General features: G+C 49.0%; 1 protein-coding gene across 6 annotated transcripts in view; it reads right to left on the reverse strand.

Annotated features, from left to right (window-relative positions):
* Positions 1-3,804: 3,804 nt before the first annotated feature.
* The window catches only part of KANSL3 (KAT8 regulatory NSL complex subunit 3), a 37,150-nt gene continuing 20,743 nt past the window's right edge, over positions 3,805-20,211 (reverse strand). For 5 of the 6 annotated variants that reach the window (XM_079792355.1, XM_079792356.1, XM_079792357.1 and 2 more), the window contains 14 exons: positions 20,038-20,139; positions 19,856-19,927; positions 18,845-18,919; positions 18,513-18,670; positions 16,898-16,961; positions 16,036-16,236; positions 15,662-15,818; positions 12,348-12,539; positions 11,825-11,909; positions 11,282-11,412; positions 10,077-10,186; positions 9,451-9,670; positions 8,971-9,104; positions 3,805-3,974 (listed from right to left, as the gene is read on the reverse strand). In XM_079792355.1, the coding sequence (XP_079648481.1) occupies positions 3,954-3,974; positions 8,971-9,104; positions 9,451-9,670; positions 10,077-10,186; positions 11,282-11,412; positions 11,825-11,909; positions 12,348-12,539; positions 15,662-15,818; positions 16,036-16,236; positions 16,898-16,961; positions 18,513-18,670; positions 18,845-18,919; positions 19,856-19,927; positions 20,038-20,139 (1,722 nt within the window). In that variant the 3' untranslated portion in view covers positions 3,805-3,953. Of the gene's footprint in view, positions 3,975-8,970; positions 9,105-9,450; positions 9,671-10,076; positions 10,187-11,281; positions 11,413-11,824; positions 11,910-12,347; positions 12,540-14,132; positions 14,211-15,661; positions 15,819-16,035; positions 16,237-16,897; positions 16,962-18,512; positions 18,671-18,844; positions 18,920-19,855; positions 19,928-20,037; positions 20,140-20,211 lie in introns of all 6 variants that reach the window. The other variant, XM_079792360.1, reaches the window with a different exon arrangement.

Here is a 20,211-nt window from a genome sequence, read left to right on the forward strand (position 1 = left end):
GACAGTCTAAACACACCAATTAAAAGACAAGAGATTGACATCAGAGCTGACATCAGAATGTCAGATAAAATAAACTGCAGGGTCAAGAAAATTAGCAGGTAAAGAGACATTACATAATGACAACCCACAAGACACAGGCATCTTCGCTGTGTACCATGCACCAGATGGTAGAACTGCCAGCTCTGTGGCCCAAGCACGGACAGAGCTGGAGGGGAGCACAGCGGGTCACACAGTTAGTGTCAGAGTTCAACACCTCGCTCAATGCAACTGTCAGAACGACTCAGCTGGGTCAGCAAGCGTGAGGCCCAGCCATGGTGGGCTGCGCAGTCAGGGACTGAGAGGCGGCCATCGTCGACGTAGGGCTCCATAGTGGAAAGCCTGTAAAACAGGGCCACACTGGTCCTCTGAGAACGCCCACGGGGAGAAGGTTCCCTTTACAAACTAACTTGGGTGGTGAATGGTTTCTGCTTCTTGCAACCACTAATCCTAACCTGCTTTAAGAAAGGGAGCTAAGCCCTGGCTGGTGTGCTCAATGGTTAGAGCATTGGTCTGAACACTGAAGGTTGACTGACATTCCCAGTCAAGGGCATGTAAATGGGTTGCAGGTTCAATCCCCGACCCTGGCTAGGGCACATGTGATCCATGTGTTTCTCTCACATCGATGTTTCTCTCTCTCTTGCTCGCTCCCACTCTCTCTGAAAATTCAATGGGAAAAATATCTTCAGGTGAGGATTACAAAAAATTGAAAAAGGGAGCTAAAGATACCAAAGATTTTTCTGCATCATAATTTGCTATGGCCCTCTCCCTCCACTCCTGAAGTTTAAGACAGCTATCATCTGAACACCTAGTCCTCATCTCTCACTTCATCTGACTCCCCCAAGTCAATGAGACTAGATTTGAAAGGGAGGGAAAGAACACCTTGAGTCTCCACCACGGATGGTGACAGATGAGCCCACTGTACAGGACCCACGCGGCCCACCACACCATGGCTTCCACCCACAGAGGGTTCCAATGCAAGCATAGGGGCCTGGAATTGAAGGGTCGGCAGGAAGGTCCTCTTGAATACAAGCTTACAAATAATCTGGTGGTTGGAATCCATTTATTCACCTCACTACTTATTGGAGGGGGTGGAGGTATAGGATGTGAAAAGGGATTTCAATTTCTCAGGACCAAGGACAAGGAACCCCACCTACTGAGTCAGGCCCAGTCAAGAGTCCCGCCATACCAGCAGCAGTCACTGCAGACCTGGTGGGACGTAAACCGAAAAGGGTCACATGAAGGCCAAGCCGTCTCCTCACCTCCTGGGCTAACCTCCACTCTGGTCTCCCATCTCGGAACCCCAGCAAGTGCACAGAACAGACACTGGCAGCAGACTGCCTGGGTTCTAGTCCTGCTCCTGCCACTTCCTACTGTGTGACTTTTCTGTGCCTCAGTTTCCTCACCTCTAAAGGAATTACAGTACCTACCCCATGGCACTGGGCGTCAATGAGATGAACTCTGGCATTACCACAATATCTTAGCTTTTATTTCCTGGGTAGAACAAACACAAGAAGCCAACTGAAAATGAGCTGGAGCGATGCAAAGTTGTTTTTATTTCTGTAACTGTTCTTACTAATGTGAACAGAACCGTCACAGGGGCTCAGTCTGTAACCATCCAGCCCAAGATTGTTCTTGTGGGAGGGCCCCAAGAACAGACAGAAGGTCTTCCTCCATCTTCTCCCACAGGGCATCAACATACATCTGTCATCCAAGAATTTACCCAGAGCCTTTTTGATCCTTCTACGTTTCGGCCAGCAGTATCCCATCTGAGGTTACAGACCCAGGGCTGCTAGGTGATGGGTAGAAGAAAGCTTCCTTTTACATTTCAAGCAGTGTGGTTGGAGAAGACATGTGGAACCGGCGAACATGACTCTATGGACTTCAACGACGTCTCCCTTTAGCCTGTCCCTCTGGGGTGAAGAATCCATGTCCTTACAACTCCCCTTCTCCAGGCTGGCATTCTTCGGGGTGTGCAACCCAAGCCTCAGGAAGTCATCCGTGGGAAGGACTTGCGTGACAGCGGGAAGGTGCGTTAGTTGTTGCTCCGGCCCCAGCACACACCAAGCCAGCACCTGTCAGGAGCAGCCCTGCCTGCGCTGTCTAGGCGGCACTGCTACGTCACGAATGGCTGTTCAGGACCCTCTGCCTGTCCCAAACGATTCCTAAAAGCTCCACATATTCACACAGTCCCACTATCCTTAGGTCCTGTTGGTATGTTATTATTCTACCTGTCAAGTTATCAATCCCCTGACCTATGGATGCCTCTTTCAGATTTCATATCTTCTTCAAACTTACTAAATGCCTCCTGAATTTCAGAAAGCAGTTACCTACCAGCTGATGCAAGAATATAGCGCCATTCTATGAGTCACCAGAGACCAGCTCTGCGGGAGTCAGGGCATGATGTTTAAGATGCCCTCTCCACTCCTATCTTACACATGCCCCGATCTGTCTCCCGAATCCTGCACGCTGTGCACCCCCTCCTGGCAGCCACTCAGACTGGAAGGGTGACACTCCTGAATTGAATGCAGGTTGTCTGGTTTGGGTCAGGACCCTGGACCACAGTTCCAGCCATGGCATGCTGTGGGTCCTCCCTGCCTACAGATACTGCACAGAGTCCCACTGGGTGCCTGACTCATCACCATAGCTGGAAACATCCTAGAGTATGAAAGGGAAGGGAGGCTGCTGTGGACAATGTGTTCTAAGCCAAATCTAAAACTACCTTTGTACAAAAGTATTGTGAGGAGGGAAGGAGGGACTCCAAGCTCCATCTTCAGCGATTACTTGTCCAGGAACTTGCTCCTCCCGGGCTCAGGCTGGCACCAAGAGCAGGAGTGCTGCACAGGAGCGTCAGTGCCAGCGATCCCCCCACTTCTGAGCAAGAAGGCAAATTGCATGGGAAAGAGAAACAGAAACACGGAAGCACGGCCTTTGTAGTCTTAATGCCTAGGCTTCCTGGGACGGCCCAGATGTTAACTTAGCTGGTTATCCCTGTTTCACCTCCAAGCACTGGGGAGAGAGGTTTTGGGGGTAGGGCTTTCTTCCCCCTGACCTTGCAAATTCTTCTCATCTCCAGTTGACTCTGCAGCTCCTTAGGACCAAGAGGCAAAGCCTCAAGCCCGAATCGTTTTAGCAGCAGGACTTATTGACTCATCCTTGAAGCTACTTCCTTTGCTGGTCATTGGTCTTCTTCGACCTTTCTGGACCCGCAGGCTTTCTGCATAGAGGAAGTGCCCAACCCATGATAAAAAAGGGGGCCTGTTTTCATCTCTTAGCTACTGCTGCTCTCCACATGTACAGAGGCCAAAGGGACTGAGAGAGGACAGCCCCGTTTGCTCTGCCCTCTCATGGATCTGAGTTAGGTATTCTCAGTCGCAGCAGACTACTGGTGTGATTCCTACGAGGGAGCGGCATGGGGAGCACTCTCCCATGCTACTCAGAGAAGGCAGCAGAATGTCCAAAACAAGTCCTTTTAATATTGACCAGCCAGCTGTGGGCTAGGATGACCCTGGCCCTAGCAAAGGGCTCGCAATCTGAACCCCCGCAGCCCTAGACCACAAGGATGTCTCCTCCCAACCTGGCATAGGGTAGCACAGACTTCCCAAAGGCTCCTTCATGAAATGCTGCCCGGGCCAAGTCACAGCTAGTACTGGCGATCTGCCAATGTCCCGACCTGCTGAGGAGCCAGTGGTTCTGGGAACCAGACCTGTAGATGCTGAAGGACGATGCTCCCTTGCTGGCACCATGTCACTTAGCCTCACAGTTTCACAGGACCCACAGGCCCAACCCCGAAGACAGCTGGCAGAGAGGCAAAAGTGAGTGTCTTACAGGGGGCTTCAGACAAGTGGACAGCTCAGCAGGACAGCACACGTGCCCGGGGTTCCCTGCAGCAGCCATCACCAACCTCACGTGCGTCTTCAGGGAGCTGGAGGCAGGCGCTACGGCAGGAGAGGCAGTGAACAAGGGTCAGAACTTGGCCAGTTAACACTTCCAGATCCTCCGGCCCCTCATCCCATGCCTGAGAATTTATGCCAAAGAGACTCTCAATAGGGAAAAAGCTGGGTGCACAAGGACGTGCGTTCTGGCAGCCAATGGTTCACACAGCATGGATGCTGCACTCAGAGACCCCCCGCCACTTCCTAGGGCCAGTGACCACGCTCTCTGAGCTTCCTTTTCCTCATCTTATGATGACAGCACACACCCCCCAGGCGCTTGTGAGGTTAAATGAGACAAGCGGCATAAATCGCCGAGAGCATACTTGTTTGACTACAAAGGTGAGCTCTTACTACACACGAGGACAGGGTAAATGCAGGAAAGGAGCCGGGTGAATGTTAGGGTGACAGCACTGAGAGAAGTTTTCCATGCTTGTGCTGCCGAATCCTTTTTCAGGTCTCCCCATGCTTTATGTGTTGTGGAGGGCGCCCTGAATTGCTGAGCCTTACAGCTCAGGAAGAATGAAGCAAGGTTGAGAGAACTGGCCTTTTCTCACCAAGGTTCTCCCGCTTCTCTAGATTTCACCTTGGACAAGCAGCACAGAGGGGGGCCAGAGGGGCGGGAGAGGAGGAGTGAGGAGGGTCTGACATTCAGAATCGGAAAGGATGCACCTCCCATGTGCTCACCCCGCCCAAAGACAGGCTGCGCACCGACGCTTCCTCTGTCCTGGTTAGTAATACACCTGACAAGGGCCCACTCCCAGGGGCCGCCACAGCCAGTGTGGCCACAGAGGTATGGCCAGGCAGGAGGAAAGCCTGGTGACCACAGGCAAGGATGCACTCAGGACTTGGACGCAGGCACAGCAGTCTCTGTCCCCACTCCCCTTCAGCTTCTCAGGACCACACCGCAGCTCAGCTCCATGAAGGAAACTCGCAGTAAGCACCCTTCAGTGCCAGAAACAAAGCAGACATTCGTGCTTGCACGACCTCAGAGACGTCTAGCTGGTGCTCACACTGCCTTTCTTTGTAAATTCATTCTATCCAAAAATACTGCAGTATGGAACCCGAAAATAGGAAGGGGATATTGTTTCAAACTTTTAAACACCATTATTACACACAAAAAGGTTAATAATTCCTTCATATCGATAATTATCCAGTCAGTGTTCAAATTTCCAAATGTATTATAAATGTCATAAATGGGTGGATTGTTTCTCAACCTTTGGAAATTCATCTTCCAAAGCCTGAGGAGATTCTGAGAAGGGTCCTACTAATCCCAGCACCACAACAATCACCGCCTCACTGGACTAGACGAGAAAACCAAAGTCCAGAGAGGTTGGGTGATTTGCCCAGGATCACACAGCTTGCTGAAGACAGAGGGCCTGACCACTGTCTGGCAGTCTGAACACTATAAGGTAATTGTTAGAAGCTTTCAAGTCAGCAAGTCTGAATCTAATAATATCTCCTTTGTAAGAAAAGAATCATCACCAGAACCTTCCTAGTAATTACCCATTTTACTGAGATAAAAACTAAGCTCTCAAGTTAATTTCCCTAGGTAGAAGTAATATATTATCTTTATTCTGGGCTTCCATTTAGCCAGGAAGAGGATTCCCAACGACGCTAATCTCTTCAACACTAACCAGCTCCCCAATGCACAGCAGCCCAAAGGACCGCCTAACAGAGAGGAGGGCATCGTGTGGGGACCTATCTAGCTGTGCCTCAAGGCGGCATCAGCAAGGGTTAGAACTGCCTGAAAATAAGCCCGATGGCTTAGAGGTCATTTCCATCAAACCACCTAGGAACTGGTCATTTCTATGACATATAAATGTTTGAGAAGATGAGAAAAACATAAAATACTTCTCATCTCATATTATAAGATAGGAAAACACACGCAAAAGCAGAAGTGACTGAAAGAAAGCTACAGGCCAATACCACTAATAAGCAGAGGCCAAAACCTTTACTAAAATAAAAGCAAATCCGAAGAGTGCCTTTCTCTGAAACACTGGGCTTTTTTCTTTCTATTGTGGTTTTTTTCCTATTATGTTTTGTTCCTTTTTGATAGGGTCTTCTTTCCCATGTGTGCAAAATAAAAATAAATGTGGACATGTGAAAAAAAAGAATAGGACATACTGGACAAACTCCTGAATCTGAAAATATGATAGCTCAATATTAGGAAATCTATTGAAGTAATTCATTAGTTTAACTAATTACAAGGAACTATTTATGCTCATTCATCTCATTTGATTCCAAAAGGGCAATGGACAAAACTAAAAACCCATTATTTATCAAGAGAAAGGAAAAAGATAAAGATATTAGCAAACTAGGAACACAACTGATACTCCCTTAATTGGAGGACCTGCATTACCAAACAATATAAAGCCAGTGTAGGAACAGACAGGTCAAGGGGTACAAAACTGGCCCATGTGTGCATAGTAATCTAGAATGTGAGAGCAGCGGATGTCAAACAACAAAAAATGAATGGACTACTCTATAGTTAGATCCTTATCTCACTTAGCATATAGAAATAAACTTTAAAAAAAAGAAAAGAAACAAATTCCAAGTGGACTGAAAACTAAAGGTAAACAAACAAGCATGATAAGAAAACAGTTTCAATATGGGATGATGGGGAAGTTCTAGAGGTGAATTGTGGTAATGGTTGCACAACAATGTGAGCGTGCTTTATGCCACTCAATTGGGCCTAAAAAAGGGTAAAAATGGTAACTTGTACGTATGTATATTTTACCACAATCCTAAAAAGAAAATATATTAAAAAACAAAATGCAATAAGATTATAATCTTGCAATGGGAAGAGCATAAAGGAAAAGATTTGAAGACCTTACTGTATAAAATTTTTTAATGTCTGCATGATAAAAGATCCAGAAACAAAAGTTAAAAGACATTAACTTAATATTTCAATAGAAAGGAAAAAAAGCGCAACTGACTGGAATAAAGTATATGCAACTTGTATAATAGATAAAGGATTAACATTGGAATATTTAAAGTTGCTATAAAATAAACAGACACAGAATATAACAGGTAATTCATAAAAGACATACAACCTCATAAATAATCAGAAAAATGCACATTAAAACAATTTCACTTCTCACCCATCAAATCAATAAAATTAAAAATACTGATTTCCACACCTGACAATGGTATAAACAAACAGATATTCTCATCACTGTGTCTTGACTTGTAAATTAGCAAAACCTTGTGAAAGACAATTAGCAGCTAGCAGGTGGTAGATGCATATGCCCTCCACGTACTGGTCTCCAGCCTGTAGAAGTTCCCCGAGGTAAACAAACATCATGATGAGGGTGTGCACTGCACCATTACTTATGATGTCAAAAAACAAAACATAACCCAACTCTCTATCAGCGGGGGTGAAGCCCACTTTCTTACACCCGCCTTGTCAGAACATAGATAGGTCTGAACCTAATATCTCCTTTGTCAGAGCATAGATAGGTCTCTCTGTAATCAACAGGGAGACACATCATAATGTGTTTTGTAAACAAAGATAGCTACAAAAGTCCATATTTTGTGATCTCATTTTTGTCAAAAAGTAAAATTAAAGTAATACACTTTGCATACAAAGAAAAATCTAGAAGAATGAAGATCAAGCTATGGTATCATGGGAAATTTGCACTTTATAAATGCACCGGTAGGGTCCCTCAACCTGGCCTGCTCCCTCTCGTAATCCGGGACCCCTCGGGGATGTAGTAGTGGGGCCGGGTGCCGTGCCACTCCCACTCATCCCAACTCCACTGAGCCTGCCCGGCCACTGGGTAGCATGTTGCCACAGAGGCGCCGCAGCTGCACCTGCCAGCTGTGAGCCCGGTGTCTGGTGCCCTTCAGTCAGCTGAGCAGCGCTCGCGCTGTGGGAGCGCACTGACCACCAGGGGGCAGCTCCTCATTTAGCGTCTGCCCCCGGTGGTCAGTGTGCGGCATAGAGACCGATAGATGGGTCGTTCGGTCACTTAGGCTTTTATATATATAGATAAGCATAATCACTCTGTGACTGAAAAAATAATGAGAACACCTCCACCTCTCTGCAGACGGCAGGGGTGGCTCTGATCCCAGCAGGGCCAGGAACAACCTCTGTGCAGAGGAGCTTCTGGTCCAGTCAGCAATGGTCCCCTGCCAAGCATGCCCAGCCCCCGTTCCCAGGCAAAGCCTGTGTGGGAATGCCAGGCTCAGGGCCAGCTTCTGCCACGCAGCCGGCACAGCACCGTTCCTGCGTGGAAGGCCTTGCTGGAATGGAGGGCACCGAAGTAAGCACACTCCACACTGGGACAAACGACTGTTCTCTTTAATCTCTGGCCTTTGGGTGGCTCTCAGATCACCATTTAAGATTAGAAACATTTCACTGGAAAAGGTCATAAAGGAAATCAGATCAGCTAAGAGGACTTGGAGGTGACTTCTGGTAAGAGCTATAAAAAACCTAGTTGTGGCCCAGTCGGCATGGCTCAGTGGTTGAGCATTAACCTATGAACCAAGAGGTCATGGTTCGATTCCCGGTCAGGGCACATGCCCAGGTTGTGGGCTTGATCCCTAGTGCAGGGTGTGTAGGAAGCAGCCAATCAATGATTCTCTCGAATCATTGATATTTCTATCTCTCTCCCTCTCCCTTCCTCTCTGAAATCAATAAAAGTATATATTTAAAAAAAAACAAAAAAACCTAGTTGTGCCCGAAAAAGATGGCAATGAGTGCCCAGATCTGGAAGGGCACAATGCTGGAAAGCCTGTGCCACAACCGATGCATGACAGAACTGAGCAGAGAAAAAAATGGGGAGGGAAAGTAAACCAAAACATGAAACACAGGCACTAGGACACACGGGGACACTACATATTTAACCTCACAACGGTCCAGGGAGTGTGACAGAAAAGGAGGCTCAGAGTTTCAAAGCTACAAGCCCCGGTTCTGGATTTGAATCTGACCTAACTACAAGCCCAGTACATTGAAACTGCTAGAGCCTGTCTCCTCCATCTTCCCGGGCCGACTCACCTGTGAGTTGGAGGGCAGCACCTGGGAGGTGGGCTCCTCGGATGGGGCTACTCCTGGGCCCATGGGGCTCAGTGTGGTGATTCGGCTTGGTTGCCCTCGTAGGGTCAGAGTAATGGTGGTGGGGACCTTCAAGCCTGAGAAGAGAAGTAGGGTGTGTGTGTTTTTTGTCACACCCCTATTTCCTTTCCTGGGGAGTTTCTTCCCCACAGCACACCCTGCTTGGCCTCCCGCCTTGGCCTCCTCCCAGCTGGGTCATCTACACCCCATCAGTCATTCCGAAAGGCAGCAGAAAACAGCCTGTGTTCTCTCAACCTCTCTGGGGGATGGACCCCGCCCCAAACACACACACAGCTAAGTCCCTGAGGGTGGATGCCAAGACCCTGGTTGGGTTCAATAGCATCCCTAGCCCTTGTGAGACAAGAAGGTCCTGGGGGAAGACCCCATATCTGGGAATCCCCATGGTTCTCAAGAAAGACTCACCTGATTGGTTGGAGATCTGAGCCAGGCCAGGGAGGCTGCTTGCCAGCTTGGCGAGGCCCCCATTGGTCAGCAGCTGGTGGATGGCTGTAGGCTTTCCACCAGGAGCGGCACCCAAGGATGAGAGAGTGGTGGCAACAGGAATGGTACGGACAATGGTGCTGGTGCCTGTGGTGATGGCACCCAGGCTCTGTATGGGAGTGGGCAACTTCACACTGGTGGCCTGTGGGACACACACGCCCAGGTGATCAGAAGCTGTTGCCCAACAGCCATGTACAAGTGTGGCGTGCCCACAGCATGTTATTAAAGGCTGCCATGTACTGAGTGCCCACCACATGCAAGTGCTCTTCCAGGCATTCCCCACATATTTCGCCCTCAAAACAGCTCTGTGAGGGATAGACTACTACCCTCATTTTACAGACAAGGAAACAAAGATACTGAGAGGTCAAGAAACTTGCCCAGTGTCTCACAGTAAGTGATAGAGCCTTAACCTTTGGTAGCTCCCAGCTGAGAAGTCAGAGGCTATTTGTCCTTAACCCAGACTCCAGACCCAGTCTCCCTACCAAAAACAACCAAGCTGAGGCTTCCTCCCCACACCTGCCCAGCCCAAAAGGAAGGCAGATGTGCACCTGTGGGGATGGTCCTGGGGAGGGACTTGCTGGGAGGCCCGAGGTCTTGCTGCTGATATCCTGTAAGCTGAAGCTGAGGCCTTGGAGGAGGCTGCTGGCGGATGTGGCCCCTAGGAAATGATATGACAGACATCAGTACAAGCTCCACCATTTATTCGAGAGCAATCATGCCCGTCCACCCTCAACAACCCAGCCAACACCATGCGTGCTCTTTCCCCTGGACATTCCTCACTCTCAGGAAGCCAGCAGGTCCCCCAGCATGCCCGCTGAAGGCCCATGTGAGGAAGGGTCTATGCAGATGCACGCCTTCCATTCCTTCTGCACGTCCCAACCTGCTCCAAACCACCTGTCCTACAGTTTGGACAGTTTTAGGAAAACCAGAGAGGTTGAATCCCACTGTTCAGAACTCCAAATTCCCTCACTTCTTTCTAGGGAAGAGAAAGGACTTTTTAAAAAATGTAATTTAATCTTCACCCGAGAACATGCTGAGAGGGAGAGAGTAAGGGGGAGAGGGAGAGAACCATCGATGTGAGAAACATCGATCAATTGCCTTCTGTACATACCCCAAATGGGAAACAAACCTGCAACCCAGGTATGTGCCCTGACCTGGAGTCAAACCAGCAACCTTTTGTTGCACGGAATGATTCTCAACTGAACCACACCAGCTGGGTGAGAAAGGACGTTTTAAGCCAAAAGAATTCTAAGCACTTGATTTACACCACACTTTACACACAGCCCAGGGGCCTCAAAGCAAAGAGAAAGGTCCTCTTGAAGGAGAAGGGTGTATGACTTGGCCCTGCTGGGCTCAGGCAATCAGCCTTTCAGTGTCGGGTGGAGGTGGAGAAAGTGAGGAGACATGCATAGCCAGAAATGTCTCACTAAAACCCAGCATGGCACCATTTCCAGTTTTATTCAATCTTAAAAACACCGAAATAAAACACAATACCTACATCTCCTACCAGCAATTTCTCCTCCTTACAGAATAGGATGCACTACCTGCAGACTGTGATCTTTACTCATTGTACATATTAAGGCCAAGAACTTCATGCCCCTTGAAGCTAATTCCAGCTTCTTGTCAAACTTCCCTGACATGCCTGAGACCTGAGGAATGTCCTCCGGATTCAGCTTCAGGCTGCTTTGCCAGGACCACCCTCCAACAGCTGCCCAGACTCTGCTGGGAGGTCGGGATGCTGTGCCCCAGATACCTGGGAGGGAGCTGCTAGGGGAGGTGGCCACCAGGCGGCTCTGGAGTGTGTGCAAGGGGCTGGGTGCGGTGCTGCTGGAGACCACGGAGGAGGCTGGGCTGGCTGACACACCCGCTTCAGAAGCACTGGGCCTGGATATAAAGACAGGAGCTCCGTTACACAAAGGCTGGAGGGCAGCAGGCCCTAGCAGCACAGGGAGGGGCCGGAATGGAGCCCAGCAAGGTTTCAGCAATGGACACGAGGCAAGAGACTTTGGTTTCTTCATTCCACTTCTGAATCGGCCACTAGTCCTTCTAGAAGTTATGCCTAAAGTGAAGACTTCAGGCCTTGAAGCAAGAGCTACGGGATGCTTTGCAAACTTTAGGTGAAAATGAACTGAACTCTTGAGTTGGTCTAAAAGAAAAATAAATATCCCACCCAAAATGAAGTTATATTCCTCACACGGCCAGAACCCAGAATCCACCATCTGCCCAAAGCATATGTGGACCAGAAGAAAGGTGAAGAGAAAGAAGGGGACAGAGACAGACCAAGAAGCAGACTCACCTGGCTGTGGTGAGAAGCCCTGTGAGCTCCTTGGCACCTGCTGCCGCCTGGCCCAGGGTCATCATGATGGGCTTTCCTCCCCCAGCTGCAAAACAAAGCCCCCAAGCCGCCAGTCAGTCCTGACCGGCTCACTTTTCACCCTCCACCGCCAGGCTAAATGCAAGGTATTATGGACAAAGACTGGAAAAGGAAAAATGAAGAATAACTACATGGGAATAGGAAGAGCTGGAGTTATTTTTTCTCCTTCTGTTGCCTAAACTTTCTGGAATATTTTATTTTTAATTGAAACAAACAAACAAAAACCCCAGATATATGATGCCTTGCATGAACCCAGAGCTTCCTCTGGTCTTCGTCCTGCCTCCCTGGCGCTAGTGTAGATCAGGTCACGGCCCCCCTTCCTGTGGGCCACCTCAAGGCCCCTGCTCAGGCACCCCTCGCACTGCAGTTGAGGCTGAGTGCCAGCAAGCAGCCCCAAGAGGGCAAAGTTATAAGCCCAGGGAGAGCTCAGTCAAGGGAAACTCACCTTCTGGGGTTCCTCCTTGGGAAGGAGTACAAGGCCCTCCAGCTGGGTCCCCTTGGGAGATGAGGGACACCTTGATCTTGGGTCGCTTGGAGGCCTTACTGCTAGACAGAGGACTGGAGGGATGGTGCCGCTTTAGCTGTACCCTAAGGTCCTCTTTCTCTGCTTCCTCCGCTTGTTCTGATGAGATGGGAACTAAGAGAGAGAGCTGAGTAAGGTCCTCCACAGTTCCCAGACACCGACAGTCAGGACCAGTACGGGTACAGCTGTATGTGGGAACACACAGGAGTGCCAGCCACACACGGAGCCACACTCCAAAGACAACGGCCTCTGTGTTAGTCCCACCGCACTCAGCCCCCGCCGTGGTGGAACTGCACCTTGCCCCTCTCAGGGCATGGCGCCATCCCCATTCCTCACTCTGTCCTGGAGTTGGAAAGACGGGGGCTCTGAGTTGGAACAAAAAGAAAGCAGAACACACTACAGCCCTGCCTAGCAAAGGCCAACCAAAGGCCTCATCACAGTGAATCTAAACAGCACTTCCCAGACTCAAAAACTGTGATCCTTTTCCTGTTTCAAGCCCAGCCCACATGACACAGCTGATGGGCAGGAAACATTCCAGGAAGAAGCAATGGGGGAGCAGGCTACACAGTCTTCCCTACACAGCAGGTTTTCACAGGGCTCCGAGTCCCCCTGCCCTAGGAGCCCAGGCTGAGGGTTTGCTTGCCGCACAGAGGACTGCCACCAGGACTTCAGTCTGGCTTTAGGAGATCCTCGGCAAGGAAGCACCTCAGCCAAGATACCTTTATAGCTCCTGTCCCAAAGTAACAGGGCAACAGTGGCCCATGTCACAACCTAGTCCCCAGGTCCCTTCTCCCAGGTACAGAGAGAGGCTACCTGTTCACACATAGGCTTTTCCCTCCATTGATTCAAACAGATTCACCCTGCATATGGCCAAGCCTGGGTATCATTCAGGCTTCCTCACAGATCCCCTCTTTACACCCAGAGCCCCCCAGCTCCAGTCCCTCATCTTAGCATAGGCAATCAGGGTTGGGAGGAGAAGGCAGCAGTCACAGGAGGGTGGGGGAGATGGCATGGGCCATAGGGACTTATTCCAGACCATAATCAGGGCACAACCAGCTTGGAAGGTTTGCTCAAGGGACTAGCCTAGTCAGTGTGGCTCAGTGGTTGAGCGTCGACCCAGGAACCAAGAGGTCACGGGTTCACTTCTGGTCAGGGCACATGTCTGGGTTGCAGGCTCAGTCCCCAGTAGGGGGCATGCAGGAGGCAGCCAAAGACATTTCTCTCTCATAGACATTTCTATCTCTCTATCCCTTTCCGTTCCTCTCTCTAAAAGTTAATTTAGAAAACGTACTTTAAAAAAAGGCATTAATTAAAATCTGCATTGGAAAGAGGTAATGAAAGGAAAAGGAGTTACAGTTTTATGACGGTAAGTGGCTTGCAGCAGCCAGGGTGGAGGGAGGAAACCACTGGCAGGGAGAAAAACACCCAAGGAAACGCAGGCTCACAGGCAATGGCCACAGGCACTCATGGGAGAAGCAGAGCTAAGAACTATAATAAGAAACAAAAAGAGAAAACACCATGAGAGGCAAACAGAAAGAATGGAGAAAAAGCAAAGACAATGGAGCAATAAGCAAAAGGAGTCAGGGGGGAAAAAATCAAAAGATAGAAAAAGGCAGAGAGAAAAGAACAGGAGGAAACCAAACAGGGACAAATGAGAGGCCGGGGTGGGGGGTGGAGAGGGAGAAGGTGAGGAAGAGTGATACTCACCAAAGAGACAGGAGGAGGTGCCGGGAGGAAGAGCTTTCCTCACCAGCATATTTTGTTTCAGAAAAGCAGCAAACTGTGCTGGAATGAATCAGAAAGAATTATAGAATCACAGCTAGCCAGAGAAAGGAGAGAAAGAGAGGGAGTAAGATAAAGATATGAGAATGTTCTAGAAAATAGTCAACAGGGGCTTTCTCTGGAATTACTGCTTTTAGCAGCTCCATGAAATCATCTATAAACTGAAAATACAAATGCACCTGCCCCGTGGGGCCACTGCCAAGATTCACTGAACCACAGCAAGTCAAGCACCAGAAGAGGCCCGAGCACGTAGTGAGGGCTCTATAACACTAGCTATTATCCTCCCCTTTGTCTATGAGCTCAGTCAAAGCAGCTTCAGCTGCTGCCCCATGATACTCTGGGTTCCATTTCGAACCCAGCTCACCAACCAGCCTTCCAAAACTCCTTGGATTCTCAAGCAATTACCCCCTCCAGAGGCACCACAGACCACTGGCTCTCTCTTCATCAAAAGCCTAAGTGGATACCGCCCATCTAGAACTTGGCTCTGGCCACCACTTAAGAAAGCCCAGGTCACAGAGCATCCACATGACCCGAGCGTCTGGCCTTTTTGCCTTCATCTAACCACTCGCACTTCTGCTCTTTGTCAGCACCTCCCTCAATGGCAACTTCCTAAGAGGCCTGGGTTTTAAGTCCTTACCCTTGGCTTCACTGAAGGAAACACAGGGGAAGTGAGGAGCCTGCTGTCACCTCCACCTCTCTCTACCTGACCACCAGCTCTGGCTACTGCCTCCTCTCTGAACCTCAGTTGATACGTGCTCCTGGATACATCATCAAACACCAATGCCTAAGAGACCTCATCTCAGAGCCACCCAACTGGATCAAAGTGGGAGAGGGATAGAGCCGCTGCATCTCCTTCTCTCCCTATCCACTGAACTCTCCCTTGCCTAGAGCTTCTTATGTAGCACTCACTGATCTCCAAACTCTAATTTCAATCATACCAATATTTCACAGCCTAATCTAAAACCTATCTGATAAACCTCACTGAAAGTCCCAGTGTGGAAATCTTAACTCTTCAAGAGCAACACAAAGAAAGGTCATCCACATGACCCAGTTAAGCTGCCCTGGAATCTGATGAACAAGCCAAGCACCTTGGAGAGCACCCTGGCTGCAGGAGTGGCTGGCAGGGCCTGAAGCAGCTGTAGCTCCCCCAACAGGGAGCTAGAAAAGCACCTGAGGCCAGTATACATGTAGTCAGCCCACACAGCCTAACTGCCCAGCACACCAAGACAAAGCTGTAGCCAGTGGAATGCTGCAGCCCCTACACACAGACCTCAAGTGATGTTTCACCCTGAAAACAGCCCTCGGTATTCATTTTGCCCTAATTTTGCCTGGTCAGGAATGTGGGAAAGGTGCTTCTCACATGCCCCTGGAAAAAGCTGCAGATGCCAATACATTCCAATTGCCACATGTCAACTGCAGAGCACAGAGAGGGGCCACTGGGCCAGACACAATACCTTGGGCTTGTTTGTGGGTCAGCACAGCTTCTGTCCGCTGCACGTGTCTCTTCAGCAGCTGAGAGCTCCCAATCTGACTGGACTTCTGGGCAGAGGCCACTGTGGTCACTTTGGTCTTAGGACTGGAGGTGGGGCTGCTGGACACACTGGAGAGATCCTGAGCAGGGTGAGAAGGGCAAGAGCTGAGCCAACATTGTCTAGGTTTCACCACCTATCGGCATGTCTCCTAGAATTCCCTGGTCAGGAATTCACCCTGTAGGAACTCACAGGCCTACAAGCACTGGCCCCCAGAACATAGGTGACCCCAAGAAGCCAAAACACCAGCTCTGTGGTCCTCGTTCCACTGCAAAAGTGGCCCTTCCCTGCCACATTACCTCGGAGCCTGAAGGGGAGGCTGGAAGCCTGGCAGCTGGTGAGGCAGGTCGACTGCCCCTCTCGGGGACCTCAAAGGCCAGGTCTCTGCGGGCCACATCCCGGGGCTTCTTCTTCTTCTCAGCATCCTGGTCGCGAGGCTCGGCACCCACATGCCCCTCAGTGCGAGTGAGCACTCCAGTCAGAAAGTCTACAATCTCATCCTGGTGTAAAGAAAGGCCAGCATAGAGTCCTCGGCTGGAGAACTGGGACTGCCCCATAGTTCCAACTAAAACTGATTACCTTGGCTTTGGCATCTGAGGTGCCAGTCCCTCCCCATGTGCACAAAACCTGGCACAAACCCCAACCTCAGCCAGAGGAACCTGAGAGGTGGTGCCCTGGGGTGATCATGCACTACCATTCCCCCTGTGAACCCATTCTTCCCTGATACTTTTTCCACATTTTAGCTCATTACTCTCCTTTCCCCTTCTTCTCCCTCTTTTTTTTTTTTTAAATATATTTTATTGATTTTATTACAGAGAGGAAGAGAGAGGGGTAGAGAGTTAGAAACATCGATGATAGAGAAACATCGATCAGCTGCCTCTTGCACACCCCCTACTGGGGATGTGCCCGCAACCAAGGTACATGCCCTTGACCGGAATCGAACCTGGGACCTTTCAGTCCGAGGGCCGACGCTCTATCCACTGAGCCAAACCGGTTTCGGCCTTCTCCCTCTTTTCTCTTTGCTTGTGATGTAGGCTACTAGAGGCCCCAGGGGATATACCCCTTACTCTTCAGAGACAAAAGGGCTGTTACTGACAAGACTAAGCCCAAAAGGCTGCAGAAAGGAAGCCTAGCTGAGAAAACGCAAAAGCAACTGTGTACCTGGATACACCTGTCCACCATGCTCTGTGTCAACCCTTCTGATTTCTTCTTTGCTTTACTTATCCTAAGAGACAAAAAGGAGGAAATGTTCACTTTCTAAATATTCCATGGCATCAAGTGGAGGTTATTTTCAAGGCCTGGGGAGGAAGACTATGTTAGTGCTTAGGCAGTTGTTGCAACCTGTCTGAACCTCAGTTTCCACATCTGCAAAACGGAGAACCATAATACCTCACTTATAGAGTTGTGGGATTGCACAAAAGAGCATAAGGAAAGTGCTGGAACTACACACTCCTATGTCCTCATGAACTTTTTACAAGACCCCCAACAAAGGCCCAAACCCTGAGAAGTTGTCAAATGACCAAGACCAAAAGGAATTCTCCCAACACCTCTGGGTAAGAAACCGACAAGACAGGTGCAAGCAGGCACCCGCTTTAAGCTCTCTAGTTAAAGCACACAAATGACTGAATCTCTCAGAGTGAGCATATAGAAAAAGGAGGCTCCATACATGACACATTCAATATGTTTCATGGAAATGTAACTAAAGGCCCAAAAGGGAGCTGGCCTTGTAAGGGAGTAGACATCTCGAGAACTAAAGGTGCCTTCATAAAACTCTTTCAAACGTTGGCAGTTTATCCTCCAAAATATGTAAAAGGTACTTTATACAAATTAAATGTGTTCATAGTCATCCTGAGGAAGGAACAAAATGTAAAGAAATGCCTATCCCACACAGACAGTAGGGTGGTGAAGGCCTGGGCGGGCTGGAGGGGTCAATGAGGGAAAAAAGGGGACATATGTAATATTCAACAATAAAGAACTATTAAAAAAAGAAGAAGAAATGCCTACCCCAGTAATCCCATGATGACAAAGACTATATTTACAGGGTCTCAAAGTATCTTCTCCCCACAAGATAACTACTAGTTACAAAGGGAAAATAGTAACTTTACTGTAGAGAAACCTGGCAGAGGCCCCGTAACCCGTGACCAAGGATAACATCACCAGTGATAAGACATGTCAACGTCATGTATCCTCGGAGGAGGTGCAGTGACGGTACCTTCCTTGCCTTTGGGGCATTACTGCCAAAAATACATATCTTCAACCTACTCATAAAAAAATGTCAAAAACCTACACTGAGGGACAGTCTACAAAATAACTGGCCAAAAGTCTTTACAAGTGTCAAGGTCATGGAAGACAAAGACGGACTGAGCAGTATCAAATGAATCAAATTAAAGGAGACAGGGACGCCATGGCACCAACAGCAACATGTGATCCTGGACCCTGAACCAGAGACAACTGATGCAATCTGAGTCTGTAGATTAGATAACAGTATCATATTGAAGTTAATTTCTTGACTTTGATAATTATACACTGGTTATGTAAGATGTTAATATTTGAGAAATCCAGGTGAGGGGTACACAGGAATTTTTTGTACTATCTTTGCAACATTTTATAAATCTGAATTAGTTAAAAATGTAAAAACATTTTTTAAAAAAGGTTTTTAATGCCCCTTTCAGATGTAGTCTGAACAGATTAGCCTACACAGCTAGCTACCTCACCACCTCGCAGGCCTCTCTCCAACACCACAGCATGGGTCTCTCAGCCCTGGTGGCCTACCCACCTGAGGTTATCATCAGCTCCCCCAACCACCACCAAACTGTTCTCGGCCCGAATCTTCTCCCGGAAGTCCTCCATGGCTTCAGGGTGACACTGCAGGGAATTCTGACCAATGACAAAGAGGACTGGAGTCTTCATATCCAAGAGGGGATCATCCACATCCTAAAACAAGTGCAGGGTTCACAATCAGCCAGTCCATAGTCACTGAGCACTGCCCTGGCCGGTCAGCTCAGGAAGCCAGCTGGGCCGCTGAAGTCACTGCGCACCAAACTGGGCGAGGCACGCACTTCCTACTCTCTCTCACCTGCCCAGCAATCAATGGTGCCCCATGCTTACCCCTCTGGGGCCATCCACGGTAAGCAGAGGGAACCCAAGGCAGACAACCGCAGTGACGTACTCCATCACCGACACCTAGAAATAATGGAACAGTTTGTCTCAAGGTCAACTGCCTTCCTACCCAGAACTCAGAACTGGTCCAGAGCTACCAGCTAGTCCCATCTACTCCTCCCCATCCAACCCCCAGGAGTACCAGCCATGGTGGCAGCAGTAACACAGAACACAGATGTGCCATTCCACAAGCAGCCACCACCTGGAACACTGGGCCCTGGGAGGACACCAGCTGAACCACAGGATGGGAGGTTTAATATTTCCATCCTGTCAATTCCCTAGACTACAGGCCTCCTGCTCACTCCCCACCCGTCCATACGCCCAGGCACTCCAATTTCTTAGAAAATTTGCTATCCTGGGACCAGGGTTATGAGGAGACAGCCTTCCCCTCTCATGGCCCAAGATGTCATATTTGACTAGATCATAGCAAGCAGCACAGACTTCACTCAGTTTATCCACTTGAGAACTGGGGCTCTGGACAGGTCAGGGACACTTATGCAAACGAATATGCATGCAAATGGTATGTAAAGTAACAAAGGAAAGGTTCTTTGATGTCTTGGAAAGGGGCAGAACATGAACACAACAGCAAATTCCAGAGCTATTAAAAATTTTGACTGCTAGCATTGTTTTGTGTTTTAGGTGGAAGAACAGTGCTTGTGTTTGCTGGCGGGGGGGGCGGGGGGGAGCCTGGAGAGGAATTTGTTTCACAGAAACATGCTGAAATAAATAGGAATGAAATATTTGGGATTTTCTTCAAAATATTGAACAGATAGTGCAAAAGCCTTGTTGTGAGTTGATCACTGGTAAAGCTGGGTGAGGGCCCAAGGGGTTTACTTTTACGTTTAAAATGTAATTATGTAGGTCCAGCACCCAGCACTGTGCCTGGAACATAAAAGGGGACTCGGGCGGCAGCAGTATTCTACCCCGGGACAACCTCCAAGTAAGGTGGGAATTACTCACATGACAGGCCACCAGAGCTCCTGTATTCCAGCCAATCAAGATGATGGGTTTGTGGGGAAAATGGCTGTGAATCTTTGTGGAAAGAGAAAGACGACAAGACAGTTACACAGGAGGCTAACGATGGGAGCAGAAGCCCGGGAGACTGGGTGTGCCTCAGTGAACTCAGGCAGGGGCAGTCTCACCTCCAGCACTTTGCTTCTCACTGCCCCAATCATATGCTCAAGACACTGCAGAACTCCTACCCCACTTCCATTGTTCAGCAGATGGGTGGCTACAGGGATGACCTAACGAAAGGAAGTGGCAGTCATGCCAGCAAAGGTTAAGTTTCAAGTCTTTGCTCAAATCCGCTTAACCTA

This window comes from Cnephaeus nilssonii (genome assembly GCF_951640355.1).
Source record: "Cnephaeus nilssonii genome assembly, chromosome: 15".
Taxonomy (NCBI): domain Eukaryota; kingdom Metazoa; phylum Chordata; class Mammalia; order Chiroptera; family Vespertilionidae; genus Cnephaeus; species Cnephaeus nilssonii.